The 20297-nt window shown below is 49.8% G+C and overlaps 1 protein-coding gene across 1 annotated transcript in view; it reads right to left on the reverse strand.

The window, feature by feature from the left end:
- Window positions 1-7607: 7607 nt before the first annotated feature.
- Window positions 7608-20297, reverse strand: part of TRANK1 (tetratricopeptide repeat and ankyrin repeat containing 1) — a 71693-nt gene continuing 59003 nt past the window's right edge. Inside the window, exons 20-23 of the mRNA XM_090284478.1 lie at window positions 17126-17271; window positions 10299-13342; window positions 9345-9443; window positions 7608-8209 (exon numbers count right to left, since the gene is read on the reverse strand). Of these exons, the coding sequence (XP_090140604.1) occupies window positions 8109-8209; window positions 9345-9443; window positions 10299-13342; window positions 17126-17271 (3390 nt within the window). The 3' untranslated portion in view covers window positions 7608-8108. The remainder of the gene's footprint in view (window positions 8210-9344; window positions 9444-10298; window positions 13343-17125; window positions 17272-20297) is intronic.

Genomic DNA, 20297 nt, shown 5'->3' on the forward strand with positions numbered 1-20297 from the left:
GTACATAGTTTCCGTTTTGTAAGATAAAAACATTCTGGAGATTAGTTGTACAACAACGTGAATGTACTTACTACTGAGCTGTACGTGCAGAAAAAGGTTAAGAGAGTAAAATGTATGTTATGAGTGTTTTATCACCATTAAGTATAATAATAAACTAAGAAGTGGGAGTGCCAAGTTCAAATGTGAGTCTGTTTTCTCATTTGAATAGGTATCGGGCACATGACCTCTGAAGGGCCTCGCTGCTTTGGCTCCCACTGCAGCGTGAGTGTGCCCTTCTCCCAACCTAGGCATTGTCCATCCTTCCATCGTGACTTGGTGATGGTAAATGGGGACTGAAAGAGGGCAGAAATGGACACTCAACTTGCAGTGGAACAAAGGGACGTTCATCTGCTTAGCCCCTCCAGACCCGCAAGAGTGGCCACAAAAAGTAACTTTGGTTGCAGGTGTAGCTCTCTCTGGGGACACCGCCTCTGGAAGCTCCAGAGTTATTCTTGCTCTCTTCCCCCATCCCACTCCCTAACCTTAAAACGATGACTCCAAACATCACAGACTGGCCTACATATTTCCCTGAAACAGCTGTCTTGCAGAATCCCTAAAACTTGGGTTAAAAATATTCTCAGTCTCTAAAAGAAGGTTGGGTCCCTGGGAACAAAGCCCTCTTAGAAATGTCCCCACCTCCATAAAGGGCACACAAAAGCTGACCCAGCTTTGTCCCCAGGGCTCTTCATTGCTTGTGACCACCCCTTCCTGCGCTGAAAACAGATCTCTGCCTGAAATCTTGTCGCATTCTTGGTCCATCTATGGAAGAGAGGCAGGGGCGGGAGAGTAATGATAATACAGCCAAGCTACAAGCTTGTGTCTTTATTTCCATTTTATAAACTCCCAAATGGTCTCAGAGATGGGTATTTTTTCCCCCATTGTCCACTTCTGAACGCTCCCCACCAATATGTACGTTAAGATTGCATTGTTTTAGGGGAAAAGGGGACAACTGTAATGGAAAAACCAAAAAAAAAAAAAAAAGATTGCATTGTTCGTACAGTCTCTTCATTGTGTCTTGTTTTCTTAATTAAAAAAATATATTTTTTCAATAAGTTGACATACAATATTATATTAGTTTTAGGTGTACAACATAGTGATTAGCTATTTATATAACATACAAAGTGATCCCGCCAACAAGTCTTAGGACCCTTCTGACACCATACATAGTTATTACAATATTACTGACTATATATTCTATCCTGTACTTGACATCCCAGGGACGTTTTTATAACTGCCAATTTGTACAGTTTAATCCCATCCCCTTTCTTACCCATTCTTCCAGCCCCCTCCCATCAGGCACCCAACAAAATAGTCTCTGTATCTATAAATTTGTTTCTGTTTTGTTTGTTCATTGACTTTGTTCTTCAGAGACTTAAAGTAATGTCTCTGAATTCCCGGTATGAGAAGCTCATTTCAATCTTACGGCTCATTTCAAAGATACTGTGAGGAAAGCACTGTTTCCCCAGGGCAAGCTATCCCACAGAGAAGTCCTATTGGGTTTTCAGACCACACCACTGAGGAGGGTCGTCGGCAGCCGTCCATCTCGAGAGACGATGGTGTATCTTCTTAAGAGTCTATCTGCACCGCCGAGAATGGCTGTGCAGTCCGACTCGGGAGTGACACGGTATCTGTCTCCTCCCGTGTTGAATCGACATCTTGAGATGACGCTGGAGTGTCCTCTCCAGTGAAGCTGAAGCTACAGAGCCTGGGCGGGGTGATATGGAGGGTCTGCTGTTGCCCATGCAGCAGACCCCCCCTCTCTTCGCAGCTGAAGGGTCCAAGGGAAAGACGGAGTCAATACAGCTTGGCTTCAGGTGCGCCGCAGGAGTTGCCGGTGTTGACTACAACGTCAAACCGCCTTAGGGACTCCGGCTCCGGACTTTCTGTCGGGGTTTACTCCCTTAGCCTTTCCCCTGAAGAGGTATGCCGCAAGGCAGCGGAGGTTTTTTGGAGTCAGAGTTTTCCTTCTCTGATGTGCCCTGACTGGAAGATCGAACCAGCGACACTTAGCTCGCAGGCCGACGCTCAATCCACTGAGCCACACCAGCCAGGGGGTAAGATCATGGATTCTAAGCAGAGAACCTAGAATTCTGAATAGGGTTGGCATCCTGCAGCACCAGGAGGCAGGTTTCTAAACAACCCACCTAAAGAGCACCTGCTACCTTGCTGACAGCCTCTCCCTCCCCCTTAGCGAGCAGAGCAGGGGACGCATTTTCCTGGGCGGTAGGTAGGAGGGAGGATCAGCTGTCTGCTGTCCACGGCAGACCTGTGTCTCAGCTGGGGAAAGAACACCACTCTATGGGTTTAAACAAGGAGGCTTCCATGGCCTCTGAACCTCTGGGCCACTGCGGGGCTTGCTGGGTGTGGAGATGCCTCCACGTGCTGCCCATTTGACCTTGATCTCTACAGCCAGACTCTCTGAAACCCCATTAGATGGACAGGATCCAAAGCGAGTCGCAATTGCTTAGAAAAGATATTTGTGGCTGAAGGGAGAGCAGTTACCAACTGCCTTGATTTGCCCATCCTCTGCATCATAAACTTGAGGATGACCCCTGGGACACCGATTTCTGGCAATTACATGGCATTGATCAGGAAAACATTCAAGGCATCCCAGAGCCCAGATCGCCCTGCTGGAGAAGGCCAGGGAGAGAGCGCGCGCTGTGTCAGAAGCGTTGAGATGTTGTCATGGCTGGAGAATCCATGATGCTGAAATCCTGTCCTGCACGGAGCCTGCAGGAGATAGATGCCGGAGGGGAAAAGTGGCACAATGCTGTGTTGTTAGCTAAATACTGTGCCCAAACCTGCGAAAAGCACATATCCATGGCCCCCTCCAGATCCCATTCCAATACCCGAGAGCCCCCACCCCCACCCCAATTATCCTTGAACCTCTTCCTTGCCCATGAGGGGTGGCTGTTTGGGGAGAAGGGGGTACAGGTATATAGTGAGCTTGCATGTGAGGCTGGACCGTCCACACTCAAGCAATGGAAGCTCTTTTTGGTGCAGGATAAAGCAAAGGGTGAGTGGGAAGAGAAGGGATGGGGGAGAGTTCTCTTGTGGTATTCACACCCCAAGCCCCACGAATGTGAGGGGCAGACCAGCCCTTATGTGACAGCAGGCAGTGTTGGCTGCCAGTATCCTCGGGGAACCAGCGCCAGGAGCTGAGCGCAGAGAACCCCATTAGCATTGGTCAGAGTAACTCTGTCCGCCGGTTGCCCTGGCAACCAAGTCTCCACAGTGCCACATGGAGCCCTGCACGGGCAGTTAGATGTCAGGGTCCATAAGAGAGGTAGCTAAGATGACAAATGGTTGGTTGCAGGGATGGGTTCTGGGACCTCTCAGGGTGCTAGGGTCCTAGGTATCAGGGCACTAGGGCCCCCGTTGGGCCAGGGGAACAGGGGAGGTGGCCAACGCCCTTTCCTTCCGAAGGCAGATGGGAGTAACAGGGAGCTCTGCTCACTGACCTCAGGCAAACCCCTCACTTTGCACACATATAAGTTAGTGGTTATCACTGTGTTGTGGGCAGTTGTAAGACACCACAGATACAACGTGTCTAACAGCACCTGTCACAGAGGAGGCCCTTGTTTCAGGGGTCTATTCCTGTATAATGAACCACTCCAAAACTTAGCAGCTTAAAGGAATAATGCTTTCTTAATTCATTCTCCCTATCCTTGGGGGCCAGAAATTTGGGCTCGCCAGGTCTTAGCTGGTGGTGGCATCAGATTGGGTCACTGACGTGGCCTCACTGAGGGGGCACCTGGGCTGAAACTTCTAAGAAGTCACCACTCATGAGAACGGCGCCTGAGTAGCTTCTCCGCGTGGCCTCTCTGCCTGGCTGGCTCGGACCTCCTCGGTGTGGTGAAGGATGGTCCGAGTCCCACAAGGCAGCTACGATACCCTGAAGAAAAGGGAAGCTGCCAGCCCTCTTGGAGGCCAGACCCAGGACCGGGCAGCGTCACATCTGCCGCCACCTGCTGCTGACCTCGGGTGTGAGTCCTCAGTGGAAGGAGTGCTGGCCCACACCAGGACACCCAGGCCCGGGTCCCCGCCCTGACCCAGACTGGCCTTGCAACCCAGAGGAGGAAACAGCAACTAGACTTCAGCTTCCCCTCCAGCAGTTTGGTGAGGTGCTGAGGGGCCGGCGCAGAGCTGGGGGGTGCCGTTCTCTCTCATGTCCGTGCCCTTCTTCCCTTCGGTCATTCAAAGACTGGACTCTTGTCCCCAGAGAGAATTTCAGGAGGATGAGGACTCTCGGCTAAGAAAGGTTGGGACAACGTGTATCTGTGACAGTGCAAGGAGGGAGGGGACAGCCCCCAGAGGCATCAGGCGCTGTCCCGTTTCCCAGCAGGCCCCAAGGGACCCAAACAGCAGAAGGGTTTGCAATGGCTGCAAAGAAGTAGAATAAATGTCCCAGACAATCGGGAAAAGGTTGGTTGTTCACTATGGACTTCAGAAGATGAACTGCTGCAGCTGGACACACGGGGGGACCCGGAAGGCAAACCAACAGGGTGATCGGGACAGAGCTCCCACTTGGGGGCAGAAAAGAGTTCTAACACAGCAGGCCCGACTGCCGTCTTCTGAAAGGCCTGCTTCCTAGGGTGGCCCTTGGCAGGTGTCAGGGTACTTGGGTTTCAGGAGGGTTCCTGCCATTCCCAGGACTAATAACGGGAGCTCTCAGTGCTGCAGTGCTTTGTACAAATGATGTGGCTTATGCTGGACATCTACTGTTCATCTGAGACTCGGGGACTTTGGTACCGGGTTGGCCAAAAAGGCCATTTAGTTTTCTCCGAATAATAAAAGACATTTTCTTTTCATTTTCACCAATGACTTTATAGATTTGGATATTTTGAGTATGTCAGCTATCTCCTGTGTGGTATAATGTTGATTGTTCTCAATGAATGTCTTGATTTGATCACTATCGACTTCAACGGGTCTACCCGACCGTGGAGCATCGTCCAGCAAGAATCTCCAGCAGGACAGTTCGCAAAGCACTTCTGACATGTTCGATCAGTCACAGCACCTTCTCAAGACACTGCACTCATCTTTTTTCGCATTTCAGTTGCGTGCTACCTTTCTTGAAATAAAGCATAATATGCCAAAAAATGTTGCGTATTTTCTTCCATCTTCAATATTAAAATTCACTGATTTTGATACGTTTTTTAAATGCACACTGCTGTGACAGCTGTCACGATACAACCTAACAAAATTGTTTCGAAAGAAGTTAAAGACAACTAAGTGCGACTAGAGCCAGACAGAAAAAAACCAAACGAACTTGGTGGCCAGCCTCATATGTGCGGGGCAGAGAGGCCTATGTGACCCGCGCCCAGTAAAAACCCTGAGCTCTGAGTCTCTGGTAAGTTTTCTGACCGGCACCACTGGCGTGTTGTCACGCTTGTTGCTGGGGACTCCAGCGTTTCCTGTGTGACTCCACTGGGAAAGGACCCTCAGAAGCCCGCACCTGGTATCCTCCAGGCTTTGCCCGTGTGCCTTTTCCCTTTGCCGGTGCTGCTTGGTGCACTCTTGCTGCAATAAATCAGAACCAGGAGCAAAGCCCTGCGCCGAGTTCTGTGAACGCTCCTTGTGAATCGCTGAACCTGACAGTGGCCTTGGGGATCGCTGACACACACACCCTCTTGCTGGACTTCCAGGCAAGGCCTGGGACACCAAAGTGCCCGCCACGGGACCAGGTCTCAGGACTCAGGTCGTGGATGGGAATTACGGATTCTGCTGCTAAGTCCCATTTTCTTCCCACAGTCCCCACACACCCACACTCTAAAGACGCTTATGAGCTGAGGGCAGGGATGCCTGGGAGCAGGTCTCGCGAGGCAGTTCTTCCTCACAGTGCCGATCTGGAAGGTAGCAGGATTGTCGTCCGCAGGCCTGAGCCCCTGGACCTTGAAGCATAGGGCCAGAGGACACTTGGCTTTCTTAGACCCAGCTGTCCTGCTCGCCCAGCGCAAGCGAGCCCTGAGAACACACAACCAAGACCCAAGGGTGTTCAACCCCATGGCAACAACCTACAGGACCCCTCTGCAGCACGGCAGGAAGAAATCCTAGCCCACTCATTTCCCAAACGGGGAAACCGAGGCCCGGCCTGGTTATGTGAATGCTGCTGCTACCTCCCCGTGGGACCCACATTCCCATCATGCTGCCTTTCCCTGTCCCCATCTCTCCCCCACACCGGCTCATGAGCCCCCGAGGGTGGGGCCGCATTTAGGCACAGGGAGCACTGACATGTGACTCACCCCAGGTTACATGGCTCATCGGGGGCAGGACGAGGATTCCACTCCAGGTCCCCTGCCTCCCAGGACAATGTTCTTGTTAGGGGGCAGCCCCAACAGCTGGCACTGAGAAGCTGTATACAGTCCACACCCCGCGTGCTCAGGAGCATCCAGGTGGGAAGGAGCCGCCGCGACCAGCTGCAAGTCCTGGGCTGTGCTTCCCTCTGTCCCTGCCTCAACTTCAGGGGTTCAGCAAGCTCCATCCTGATCAGCATCAACCTGCTGACCAGAAGCGCCAGCCCCAAGATTTACCCCGTTACTCTCTGAGCGGAGACCAGAAATAAACAGATGGATAGCAGCATGTAAGAGAAATGATTTAACTTTATAAAAATGTGATAATACAGCAAGATTTGATAGGTTTTTTTTTTTTTACTTTTTTTTTCTGCCAAGTGAAGTTCATAAAAAAACAAAAAACAAAAACCCCCACCTGCAATAAAACTTATAAACATAAGTAATAAAAATTAGAAACATAAACACTTCAAGGAAATAGAGCCATTTAGAAAGACGGGGAAGAGAAAACCAGAAGCAGCAAAAGCAGCAGCAACGTGGGAAGAAGCCGGGTCTGTTATGATGACAACATGGAATGGCCGAGGGGAACCTGACCTTTCATGCCAGGCTGAGCTGAGGGGCTGGGGAATGGTGGGCAGTGGTCATGAGAGGGGGTGAAGGCTTCTCAGGTGGCACGCCGCAGATGGCCGCGGGCCCAGTGGGGTGGGGGCAGGAAGCAGTGGCCTCCTGCAAGCAGACCCACCCCAGCCCTCCTCTCTCGGGGCCTCCCAGCCCCGGGCAGTGATTCACAGCCCTGTCCCTGCGATTGGCACTGAACCACGGGTTCCTGCCCTGTCCACGTGTCCCTCGTCTGCACTGCTGCAGGTCCTGGCCCCACCGTGGTGAGCTCCGTGGCAGAAAACTCATCCAAATGTCAACCTAAGCTACGGTGACAAACTTGCCAGGGAGGACCGAGGGGACTAGACACACAAAGCGACATACGGAACACTTTTTGAAATGTCTGTACCAGAGCCAAGGCAGACTTAGGACCACCTTGGCGAGGCAGGCTGGGAAGCCCCCAGCAACGCCCCCCAGCCTGTCTTTCAAGGGGGAAGGTCCTGTAGCTGGCCCCCCAAAGCACACTGGGGGGGATTCTTGACTACATTCTGAGGTAGTCTAACCGTGACCTGCACAGGTAGCTGATGATTTGGGGGGGGTGGGTGGCATGGAGGTGACGGAGGGCAGAGAGGCTGCCACAGAGAGAAAAGACTAACGTGTATAAGGAAACAAACTACGCTCCAAGTAGGCTCAGAGATGACCACAGCGTGGCCCGGGGTCAGAGGTGGCCGGCGGCAGGCCCCGCACCGACCCAGGCACACACAGATCTTGGTGCAGCTGTGTGAAAGGAGATGAGCGAATCCAAGGAGGGATTTCCTGGTCCAGGGCAGCGGCCCCTCTGGGTAGAGGGGAGTCCCTTCTACTGACGCCTGTCGTGAAGGTTTCGGACCAGAGGACTTGGGGGCTTTGGGCTGAGGAGTCCCCACAGTGATGGCTCCTCACATCGGACAGGTGTACTATGCGAGACTGGAAACGAGAAAGCAACAGAGGACCCCGCTCCGAGGGAGCAGTCAGTCCCTAAGCCACCAGGGAAAGAGAAGCAGCGAGAACCAAAAGCAAAGAGGTTGCTATACTCCCCTACTTTTTTATGCTAACTGATATCCTTCTCTCTTCTGCCCCAGCACGCAGAATGCTACGTCTGGATGGAATGTTCTGAAGGTTTTGGTGGCGGCAGCAGTGTGGCCCTTAGTATTTCCTTTGCTTCCCACTTTTCCGTGGACGCCGTCTGGGACGGAGCTCGCCAAAGTCCTCGGCTTCGTTTTCGTAATCGTCTTCCTGAAGGATACCTATTTAAAAAGCAAACGAAACAACAACAAAAAGAAACATGTAGAATGGTGATTTTTTTCCCCCACTCCAAGGCAAAATATAACATCCTAGTAAAACCTAATATCTCTGTAACTGTTATTTTCAATTAAGTGGGAAAAGGCCTTCCTTCCACCAGGTGTCAGAGAGGGGGAGTTTTCTCCAAGTACTGATGCTGCTCCCCAGGATGAGCCAAACCCACAGTAAACACGCTTCTCTAGAATTAAGTTCTCCTATAGGCTGGCTCCTCCAGCCTTATCTTAGAGGCCCTTTAAATGAAAGAAATCAAACAAAACCTAAACTCCACCACCCACTTGAGTTGATATATCGGTTACCTTCCTTTTGAAACAATAACAAAAATCACAGTCCCAAATTTTTTATTGGCACAGACATTTGAGCCAAGTCTCCTCAAAGGTTCCCCAGCTCTGGGGTCTGGATTTTCCAGTAGCGTTTGGATTTAAAGGACTCACAGGAAGGCCACCTGGAGTGAGTGAAATACTCAGAGTAAGGAGAAATGAAGCCAGGCAGGGAGGGGGCAGCAGCTGGAATGGGCAGGAGAGAAGACTCTCCAGATCAAATAGAACTTGGCGAGATAACTGTCAGGAGAGAAACCTGAGTCACTCCACACAAGCCCTTAATGCTCTGTAGGAAGACGCATGCAAGTTGCCCTAGTGATTTTGTTTGTTTTGTTCACAGATGTGTTTGTTTTATATCCCCACACCCAGAACGGCACTGATACATACTAAAAACTCAATAAATAATCATTAGCTTACATGCACCCATATTTGTCAGAAAGGGCTTTGCAACACTTTGTGTATACTTGAGGGTCACTGTTTTGAGCACAGGTAGTGACTGAACATCACAGTATTATAACAGCTCTTGAGTGGCCAAAGGTTTTTTGAAAAAGCAACTAACGTGAGCCCAGAATAACGCCCTCCCGGTCAGCTGGAGAAACTCACACACTACGTGGTAATAATCTGACTCAGCAGGGCGATGCTCTGGGACAGCGAGCAGTCACTGTTGACACCATATGCAGCCCCACTTCGGACTGACCTGGCAGTTGCCAGAACCGAGAGCCACGGGACCCAGAGCATTGTCCTAGGATAAAGGACTCCTCACCTTCCTCCTTCAAGTGGAGCTCTCTTCTCTTCAGCCACTCCCTCGCATCCTGGACCAGCAGGATCAGAGCGCTGGCAAGCCGGGCCATCACCTCCTCCGCTGTGGGAACCAAAGAACAAGGGCTCTGAGTGAAGGGGCCGCCACTGGGCCTCGAGCCCCCAGGACAAAACCCAAAGCCCCTGCCTCCCAAGACCTTGTCTCTGTGCTTCCCCTGAGAATGACAGGGTAAGGACCCACAGCCGCCTTCTGCCACCAGGAGCGCAGACGACAAAGAAATGCTAGCCTGACACCATGACCCTGTGTCTGCAGAGACTGCCAATAGCAAGCCTTTCAAGGAAGCTTTGTTCAAAGTGTCATTAAACGTCAAATCGCAGTGTCTGGATTATAGAATGATACTAAAATATGCAATTTCACTAATTTTATAGGGAATAAAACCTTCACTGAGTGTCGCTAAGAAGTAGCTAATAAGGAAGTTAGAGGAAATCTGATTCCAAGACCACATTAGAATTCTTATCATTAAAGGCTCACCCTGGGTATGGTTTAAGAACCCTCCTGAAGGGAAGAGACCAGCTACGCACCCCCAGATCTTAGTACAGAGTGGGTGGTCAGGATTGATTGCTGAATGAATCAGAAGCTTCAAGAGTTTCCTTAAGACTTTACACACTCCCCCTATATCGTCTCCATAGAACTAGTTAGCAAGCCCTTTTCTTGTCTGTACTGCAAGGGGAACCATCCTGGCCCTGAATAATCAGAAAGTTTCAATTGGGGAAAGGGTGGTCCAAACCAGGGAGCTTTGCTCTAATCTGAGAATACACAGTCCCTACCTGTGTTTCTGCAAATGCCAACTCCCATCACCCCAAGCCAGACATCAAGACACACAGGACTTGGCTCTGACGTGTGTCCTCAGGCCCAGGTTCTAACACCACGTGGGCCCCGTTTCCAAAGGTCCCTCACCTCTGGCCCAGGCCTTCTGCCTGTAGAGGTCCTCCACCGCATCCGCAACCTTCTTGATGTTCTCCTGGACCTTCCTCTGCAGAATGTGGCTGTGCTCTTTGGAGCCCCGGTGATTGCGAATCCACACGCTCTGCTCAATGTCCTGCACCACCAGCTGGCCTTCGGCAATGGCGGGGTCCACCTCCTCGTGGAAATAGTTGAAGTACTTCTGGTAGGCCATCTGCTGCCTCTGGTGGCCTTCTAGGACAACGTGCTGCTCATAAGACTCGCTATTCCTCTCCTGATCTTCCTTGCCATCCAGCTCAGCCTCCAGAAGGGCCGCAGCCTCTGAAGTCTCTCCCTCAAAGGCTTTACTGGGGCTGAAATAATTCTCAGGACCTCGGGTGAACTTCACTCCACACAGGTCGCACTGGGTTCGGTCGATGTCGGCCTTTTTGAAGATCCCGGTCCCAGGCTCGCCGGGCTCCTCCCTGGGGCCCCTCGCCTGGGCACTCACGCTTCTCCTCCAGCTGATGCACAGGGACACCACCAGGCACGCTCTCCTCAACTTCCGCTGGATGGAAGCCTTCCACTGCTTCTGGGACAGGATGGTGGCGAGGAGGTGGTCTCGGTCTTCTAACGCCAGCTCCTCCATCTCGTCCTCAACAAACTCATACTCGGGGTCGGAAAAGTAGTCCATGGGCTCCACACAGAGCAGGCGGTTTAGTTTGACTTCCTCGTGATAGAGACCATGGACCCCCTTGTTGTGGCTGCTGTCCCACCACCAGTGACAGTCCATCAGGAACTCTTCATCCCGCTCGAAGAGCAGGTCTTGCAGCGCCTCAGCCACAGATTTGACATTGGCCGCTACCAGCACCCGCTTCACCACTCTCTGGAGCCTCTCGGGAACCTGGTCGGGGTAGTTCATGCTCATGAGCCGCAGCCTCGCCTCAATCTCCTGGAAGTGGCCGTACAGAAGAGGCTTGCAGAACGACAGCAGGATCTGCTCGGCATTCACCAGCATCACCAGGCACAGCACCAGGGTCCGCTCCGCCTCGCCGGAGACCACGTAGTCGATGTCCCCGAAGGCATCGAGCAGGACGTTGAAGTTCACATTCTCGGAGCCGCATAGCACCTTGACGAGGTAGGAGAGGTGGAACCGGAAATCCTGAATGGCTCTTGTCACATCCTTCGGCTTGTATTCCTGAATGATGGAGAACATGTCTCTGAGCTCCTTGTCCTTCCTGCTGAACAGAAACTCCCAGTAGTGCAAGAGCGCGATGTAGCTCTTGGGGAGGCACAGGATGGTGTTCTTCCGGAGGCGGGCCAGGACCACCCCGCAGTGCATGAACTGGAACTCCAGCAGGGCCACTGTGTTCCCAATGTTGGGGATGAGCGGTTCTTTGCACCGCTTGACAAGGACATTCATGAAACGGAAAAAGAACCTCTTGAAGTTTTCTGGGTCCCTGTACACATAGAACTGGTCGATGCAGTTCTCCAGTAGCCGGATAAAGCACAGGTGGGTCTTCTCAGTACTCTCATCGTCCTTGTTGGGCGCCAGCATGCCGAATTTCCCTTCTATTCCTTTCACCCTGCTGCCTCTCACCCCAGCCCCCTCCTCTTTTTCAGACTCGAGAGCTTTGAGTTCCCTATAGTAGTTGTCTTCCTCCTGGTGCAGCAGCTTTTCAAACTCCTCCGGGTAGTTGGAAGAGAGCAGGAAAGCATGCATGGCGCTCAGCCACAGGTCTGTGGACTCCCGGCGGCTTCGTGCCCTTTCGTTTTGGAACAGAAAATAGATGTACTCTTTCAGAGCAAACCTGTAGGATCGGAAGAATTTGTAATGTGGTTTGAGGATTTCTTTGCATGCCATGGGGTTTTCTGACAACACTCGCTGATGGAAATGCTTAGGGAACAGGACATTCAGAAAGGATCTGCAGTGGCCATACACATCTGTAGACAAAATGCGATCGATTCTTTCAAGTTCTTCAGCTAAGATTTTAGGGAATACTTTTTTGGCTTCCAAAAGCAACCCGTTGATGGCTACCTGGTGCATTTTTGACTGAATCAAACACTTGGCCTCACAACGCCGCAGAGGTCTGTGGTAATCTTCACAGTTGTCATCTTTACATTCCAAGCCAACAATAAACCTCATGCAGATGCCCGGGTAGGTCTTCCCAAGCAGGCTCTCTGTGATCTGGCACAGCCTGTTCAAGAGGTGTTTGTTTAGGGCTAATTTCACTTGGTCAGTCATTATCAAGAAATGGTCTTTTGTTTTCTTCTCTCTCAAGTTCAAGTCCAGGTCAAAAATTATTTTTAAAACAGGTCCAGGGTCATTCTGAGCTATCTGGCAATACTTGGCATCCACTTGGGAAATCCCAAAAAACTCAAAGCAAGATTTGACCATATCCTTCTCAGCATTGTTGGTCACTCTCTTGAGAGCCTTGACCAAATTGAGGAGGACCTCCAAGCCCCCCGAAGCCAGGGCCAGAACCTTCTGATGGTCAGCGTCGCACTGGCTGGTGGCTTCGTAGAGGGCTTCCACGACACCAGCTGAGTGGTTGAGGGTGTCAAACCGGACGAAGGCATCCCTGAGCCTGTGAAAGTCTTTCAGGATTGCCCCCAGCAGAAACTGGGCCTCAGCGATGCCGGACATCTGCTTGGTTTGATAGCAGAGGTCAAGGGCTTCTCTCAGAATGGCCTTGGTATGTTCCACATCTGAATCCCTGGCCACGTTGAGGCGGGCAGCCTCCAGCAAACACGAGGCCTGGAAGTTCTTGTTGGCAGTGAGCCTGGCAGCCTCCAGAAGGCAGCCATGTTGCTTCATCAGCAAGGCAGCCTCTTCCCTCCGACCTTCCCTGTTCAGCAGGTCTGCGGCTTCTGCTAGTCGCTTCCGAGACTTCAGGAACACCAGCTGGTCATCTACGTCTATCTTCGAGAGGACAGCCATCATCTCCTTGATCTTATTTGCACTCAGGTACTTTGCTGCGGCTTCCAAGTAAAACTGACCAGCTGAATAGGAGAGCTTGGACATGGGAAGGGTCTTGGCCTTTAGCATTTCTTCATACCTGCAATGACAGATGGCGCAAATGGTAACTCATTATCACCCCACCAACAGAACACTTCCTCCAAAATACAGCACGGAGCAACTTAAGGAAAATTCCCACATGTAGACATAAATTGCAAAATAGGACCTCAACTTATGCAGCTTCTTTATAAATGCTTCATTTTACAATGATAAAATGAATTCTTTATTCTCCAAAAGCACCAAGCATTAGTGTTTAATCACTGTGAAATATAGCAAGAGCTGCAACCCAGGCAAGTTGGAGTAAGTTTGAAAGTCAGTCTCTAGGGCAAAAGTTATGCAGAGTCAAAATTATTCTTAAAAAATAAATCACTTCAACTTTCATAAAAGCATGATCGTCCTTTTGGGTATAAAACCCCGTTCAGTTTGATTGAGAGAGGATGCAGACAGGGCTGCACACCCCAGCGATTACATTAGTCTTCCTCTGATTAGCCAGCCTGTGCTGTCTCTCTTTGTCAGTCTGTGTGGGGCTGAGTCAGTGCAGGGTTAATGAGGCTCTGAAGGGCTCCCTTTTGTTCTGCTGGTCAAAGTTGGTACACAGTCCACACTGCCAATTTCAAGGCATTGGAACAATCCATTAAAACATGCTTACTTTTGAACTCTCACAGGACAAAATACACTTCCTCATGACCAGAGACGTGCCCAGGTTATCCTACAAACATCAGACTCCTAGCGCCACAGACCCCCCGTGAAGAGGTGTAAATGGAGAGGAAGGAAGGGAATATACTTCTCATGAGCGCACTGGCTGATGGGGTAGGAATGGTTTCAGCAAGTTTAAGGAAATACCTAGGTATTTTCTTTTCAAATCTAAAATGTCCTCAATGTATTTTCAGTCAGGTCATTGAGCAACTGAACTCTCTATCCAGTATGCACAATGTTCCAAGAACACTCAGATAAGCCTAGCGAGAGGCTCCAGTGACTCAGACAACACTTAGATCTGAACTCAACGCATCATTAAAAACTCAGTTGTATACCTCAATAAAGCTGAAAAAAATAAACAAGGTAATGAGAAATTGGGGAGGAAAAAGTTCCGCAAAAAAATCTATGATTATTTCAATGCTCTTCTACAAAGAGAACAGAGGTTAAATAAATAATTGAAAGTATTTGAAGTATTAAAAAAAAACCTCTCAATCAGTTTTGTCATGTGAACTCACAAGGGAATCAGCCAGGGCCATTACTTACAACACCACTGTACAGCACCCTGACAACTGGGTACCCAATAAATGTCACAGCTGGCACCCTGTTAGGGACTGATAGTTTGTGTCCCCCCAAATTCCTATGTGGAAGCCTGAATCCCCAGTGTGATTGTATTTGGAGACAGGGCCTCCAAGGAAGTAATTAAGATTCGTCATCGTCGTCGTTGGCAGCCGTCCGTCTCGAGAGACGATGGTGTAGCTTCTTAAGAGTCTATCTGCACCGCCGAGAATGGCTGTGCAGTCCGACTCGGGAGTGACATGGTATCTGTCTCCTCCCGTGTTGAATCGACATCTTGCGATGACGCTGGAGTGTCCTCTCCAGTGAAGCTGAAGCTACAGAGCCTGGGCAGGGTGATATGGAGGGTCTGCTGTTGCCCATGCAGCAGACCCCCCTCTCTTCGCAGCTGAAGGACCCAAGGGAAAGACGGAGTCAATACAGCTTGGCTTCAGGTGCGCCGCAGGAGTTGCTGGTGTTGACTACAACGTCAAACCGCCTTAGGGACTCCGGCTCCGGATTTTCTGTCGGGGTTTACTCCCTTAGCCTTTCCCCTGAAGAGGTATGCCGCAAGGCAGCGGAGGTTTTTTGGAGTCAGAGTTTTCCTTCTCTGGGAGATCTAGTACAGCAGGTCTATATGAGCCAAGAATATGTTTGTAATGTGAACACAGAAAAAGACAAATGCAATATTAAGTAACATATAATATGTGTGTTTGTTAACACACATTCAGCTAGAGCAGATCATGAAGAGAGGCCAGAGACAGAAAAAGCCTTAAAATCCAGGATAATATGAAATAGTTAAAGACAATGAGGATGCTCAGCAGAAGGAAAGAAGACTTGGCACATCCATAACAGCTCCACTCAACTAAGGACTGACTATAAAAGGGAGCCCAGAATTATTCAGAGTTGCCCAGAGAAACTGAAATAATAGAAAGGCAAATTCCAGATATATATATACCAGGTCACGCATTATCATTATCCAAGTTGTTTTCAAACCCATAAAATCTGTCAGATACAAATCAATGATCATCACAGTGCAATCCTGCTAAGCTTAGCACGTTCAGGAACCAGACAGTAGCCATAAAACTCAAATGTACTGTTTATGGTACACTAAAGTATAGTGATCAAATTTGGGCAAATAGAAGTATAGTTTCAAGTAGTGCACTATTTCTGTAACCTGATAAGAAAAATGCCACATACACCAATCAAAGATGTAAATAAATAAAATAGATTTCCTTCTGAATTATCAGTGTCATAAATATACACACACATACATATATTAAGTGAGGTCATAAGGGTGGAGTCCTGATCTGACAGGATACCTGTCCTTATAAGAGGAGACACCAGAGAGTGGGTGTACTCCCCCTCCTTCCTGCCCTCCATGTGTAAGCACCAAAGAAAGGGCACTGTAACAAGGCCATCCCCTGCAAGCCAGGAAGGGAGCTCTTATCAGTAACCCATTTGGCCTTGATCTTGGACTTCTAGCCTCCAAAACTATGAGAAAATAAATTTCTATTGCTTAAGCCACCCAGTCTATGGCATCTTGTTACAGCATCCTGAACTGACTAATACACACCATTTTGTACCTCACATTCATAATGGCATCAGAGACCTGCATAAAGGAATATGCTCAGTTACCAACCAGGCCCTGGACACCTACTTTTCCATTTCCAAAAATAAAACTCAATTTCTTTATCTGGGTGCTGGTGATGCAAGTGTATTTCTGGTGAAAATTATGTGCACTCTTTAAAAAAAACATAGGTTATACTTTAAAAAAAGCAAACTTAAAAATTAAAATCTAAAGTTTGAATGTCTTTTATGGTTAATTATGTTCATTTCATCGCATGTATAATTTGCTACAAAGTAAAAAAGATATGGAACCAACCCATAGCCTACTTTTTCAGGAACCTAGAAGGGACTCAAATCCTTGCTGAACAGAAATGCAGAACAACAGACTCTAATTCTAGCTGTCTCCTACCAGGGAGGTCTATGGGGGACATCAACCACATGCTGCTTCTAGGCTCCTTGTCAACATTTAACCCCTCCCATCACCACTTTCCTTTGGAATATCAACCAGGCTAAAGGCTCAAGGAGGCCTCCACTGGGTCACATATTAAACAGATGTGTCCGACAACTGAGGCTATGTGCACATACATATCACACACATGTATGTGTGTGTACATGGCTAAGCATCTGCCGGTAGATCACAATGAGGCAAGATCCTGGCTGTCCACTAGTGCTCTTACTGTTATGTAGCCACACATCAGAGAAATTGTCAACTCAGTAGGCAAAGGTAAAAGGACAGAATTAAGCACAAAATTGCTATGCATTTTATATACACACTTGTAACATCTTCTTCAGCCCCTCCTCTTCATGACACTGTGTTAAAGTTCATAAAGAGAGCAGAGAAGACAGAGTCCTGCTGTCAAGGAGCTCCTGACCCAACACCGAGGCCACCACTCAAGTGGAAGAAGGGTGACATGGTCTAGCCACTATGGAAGAGCAGGATAACACCTCCCGGGGAAGGCTGCCCCCAGAGAGCAGGGGCGGGGAGGGAGAGAATAAAACCACCTACTTTTCCACGGCAATAGCAGCTTCTTCATAAAGCTCCTCTTGACAGTACATTTTGAGTGCGAGGTCAAATTCCTGAATCTGCTCAAAGCATCTGAAAGCATCTTGGTAGCACTGGCTTCGCTTATAGAAATAGGCGGCATCTCTTATCTAAGACAGAGTAAAATTTGCCTCTTAAGAGTATTCAGAACATAACATTTATCTTAAAAATAAACAAACACCTTCAATAATAAAGAAAATGTCCATATGTCTTTCTATTTGTTAGAATCCAGTGAAAAACACTAACACAGAGGTAATGTGAGAAAAACTAATTCTTTATAGGGAGAAAAATAAAGTTAAATCCAACTTCATACCAGACACCAGACACAAACTTAAGCTCCAGATGGGTTAAAGCTCTAATTGTGAAAAGCTAATGGAGGAAAACGTATGAGACTACGCTGTGACTTGGAAGGTAAAGAAGGTCTTCAACAAAACAGACCTCAGGGGAGACACTGAAGGGTTTGATTGCATCAAAACTGCTCAACATAGGACCCGTGCAACGTAGTTAACAGAGAGAAGACAGACACTAATGTCTAGCTCAGCCCCGTCCAATGGACCCCTCTGCGGAGATGGAAATGCTCCGTATCTGTGCCATCCAAGATGGTGGCCCGTCGTCACGTGTGAATGGAGAGCAGAGGAAATGGGGCTTGTGTAACCGAGGAACTGATTTTTTATTTCATTTAATTGTAACTAATTTTTTTTTATTATTTATTTATTTATTTATTTATTTATTTTTAGAGAGAGGGGAAAGGAGAAAGAGAGGGAGAGAAACATCACTGTGTGGTTGCCTCTCACTCGCGCCCCCAACTGGGGACTTGACGTGCAACCTAGTCATGTGCCCTGACTGGGAATCGAACCAGCGACACTTGGCTCGCAGGCCGACGCTCAATCCACTGAGCCACAGCAGCCAGGGCTTAATTGTAACTAATTTTGATTGCCACATGTGGCTAGTGGCTACTGCACTACACGAGGCAGGTCTGGAACATAAAATGGATCCCTGCAACCACACACACATGCACACACGCGTACACACACACACACAAGACTAACACACAAAAGAAAACTACATCAAGGATAAACACTGGCAGTTCGGAGTGGGGGAAACTTAAATGATGAACAAATAACTGAAGGTGCACAGCCTCACTAATAATCAGAGAAATGCAAATTAAAACCACAGTGAGATCCACCCATCAGATTTGCAACCATCAGGACATCGGTCCCCACTGTGTGCTTGGCTCTCCCAACATTTCCCAGACACAACCGCCTCCTCCCACCGCCTCCGTCACCGTTGCGGCGATCCATGCCACGTATCTCTGCCTCAGCCACCACGAGACTCCTGATGTTTCTGCTTCTATGCTTGCTGCCGACAGACCTCTTGACAGAGCATCCAAATAATTAGCTTCATGTCAGTCCGCCCATCCAAACCCTCCACTGACCCCCCCCACCCCACACGTGAACAACGTCCCGTCTCGACCACGGGCTCCGAGGCCCTGCCTGACTTGTTCCTGCCCCTTCTCCCCGCGCCCCGCTCACTTTACCATTTCTACCCCGCTCACTCTGCTTCGGCCAGATGGCTTCCTTGCTGTTCCTCACACTCGCCCACACATCCCCACCTTGTGGCCTCTTGCCTGCGGTGCCCTCCGGCAGTTGCTCTCAAAGTCTCTGCTCAAACGCCAGCTCCCCACTGCCCCTGTCACCCTATGTCCCCTCACCAAGCCCTCGCCATCGCTGGCGTCTTATATACTACTGGCTTATCTCTCATCTCCCCCCGCCCCTACACCAGAGAGGGCAGCTCTGCAGAGACAGCGGCCCTGCGCTCTCGCCTCCTGCTTGCTGAGCACCCACAGTGCCCGGCACACAGCAGGGGCCCATGGACTTGCTGAATATTTAACTTCATAGCTCCACTTGGTGCCCCTGAGGCCCAAAGAGAAAAGAAAATCAAAATGAAACAAAATAAAATACACACGCCAGGCCCTCTGACACATCTTAGCTGGGTTTTACTTAACAAGACAAGGTACACGAAGGGCCAACAGATACACAGATTCAGGTGTGAGGCTCTTCTGTGCCCAGAGACCCCACAGACCAGGGAGCTCTGAGACTCATCTTGCTACATCAGTAAACCCCAAAACCAGTGCACCCAACTGGAGAGAGAAGAGGGGGTGGCTCTAAGAGGCAGCTCCCTACTAGGCGGCTCTGCTCTGTGTGTGTGTGTGTGGGGGGGGGTCCCACCGCCATCCAGAGCGCAGGCTTGGAAAGGTTTCCAGGGAAACCAATGCTACTTTCTGGAGAGAGAAATGAGGCAGGCCGAGGGACCCCTGGACAGAAATCCCACAGCCCTTCATTTCCTCCCAGGGCAGCGTGCAGGTGGGGGCTGGGAAGAGGGAGGGGATTTGCCTTCAGAATTTTCCCAAAGGCCCCTGCCGAGCTGGTCAATTTGAGCCAGGCTGGTTGGTTAGTTTGATGGGAGGACCCAAGAGGCCTGAAGCTGGACAAGGGTAGAATTCCCTTTCAGAGAGGGGCCTGAGCAAAAAAAAAAAAAAGAAAGGAGAGGAAGACTCTTCCCTGGGTGGGGCTTGGAGCTCCTAGAATGTACTGGTCAGGCCTGTGGCAGTGGAAGGGAAGAGGTACAGGGTGGCATGTACCTCTCTGAAGGCACTGACGTCCTGGAGAAGGGAATGTGGGCATGCTGATGGCCTCCTGCCCCACCCCCACCCCTACTTTCACAGGCAGGGCACAGCAGGCTGGGGAAGGCAAGGTGAGCAGATAAAGAAGGGGGCTCTGGCTCGGTCATAACAGGCACTGGCAGGCAAGAAAGGGAAAGCAATGGCCTTAGGCCTGTAGTTGTCATCGCCTGGTGGCATCAGAGACTGGAGAAAGGGGCACTAAGGAACTAAGGGACACAGAGAGATTGGAAACTATTCCAGTTGCTGGAATCGCAGGACCCAAAACTCCCACCCACACAGAAATCCCTCTCTCATCCCCATCTCCCACCTCCTAGCAGTCATATCCCGTAACAAACATGGGGCAGGCAGGGCAGGCAGCATCGAGGCCACGCTTCAAACTTCCCAGTAGGTCCCACACCACACCACCTGATGCCCGGGATGCTCTGAGGATCCAGGAGTTACTACATTTCACAT

The sequence above is a fragment of the Furipterus horrens genome, unplaced genomic scaffold, assembly GCF_987537825.1.
Source record: "Furipterus horrens unplaced genomic scaffold, mFurHor1.1.pri manual_scaffold_7, whole genome shotgun sequence".
NCBI classification, from domain to species: domain Eukaryota; kingdom Metazoa; phylum Chordata; class Mammalia; order Chiroptera; family Furipteridae; genus Furipterus; species Furipterus horrens.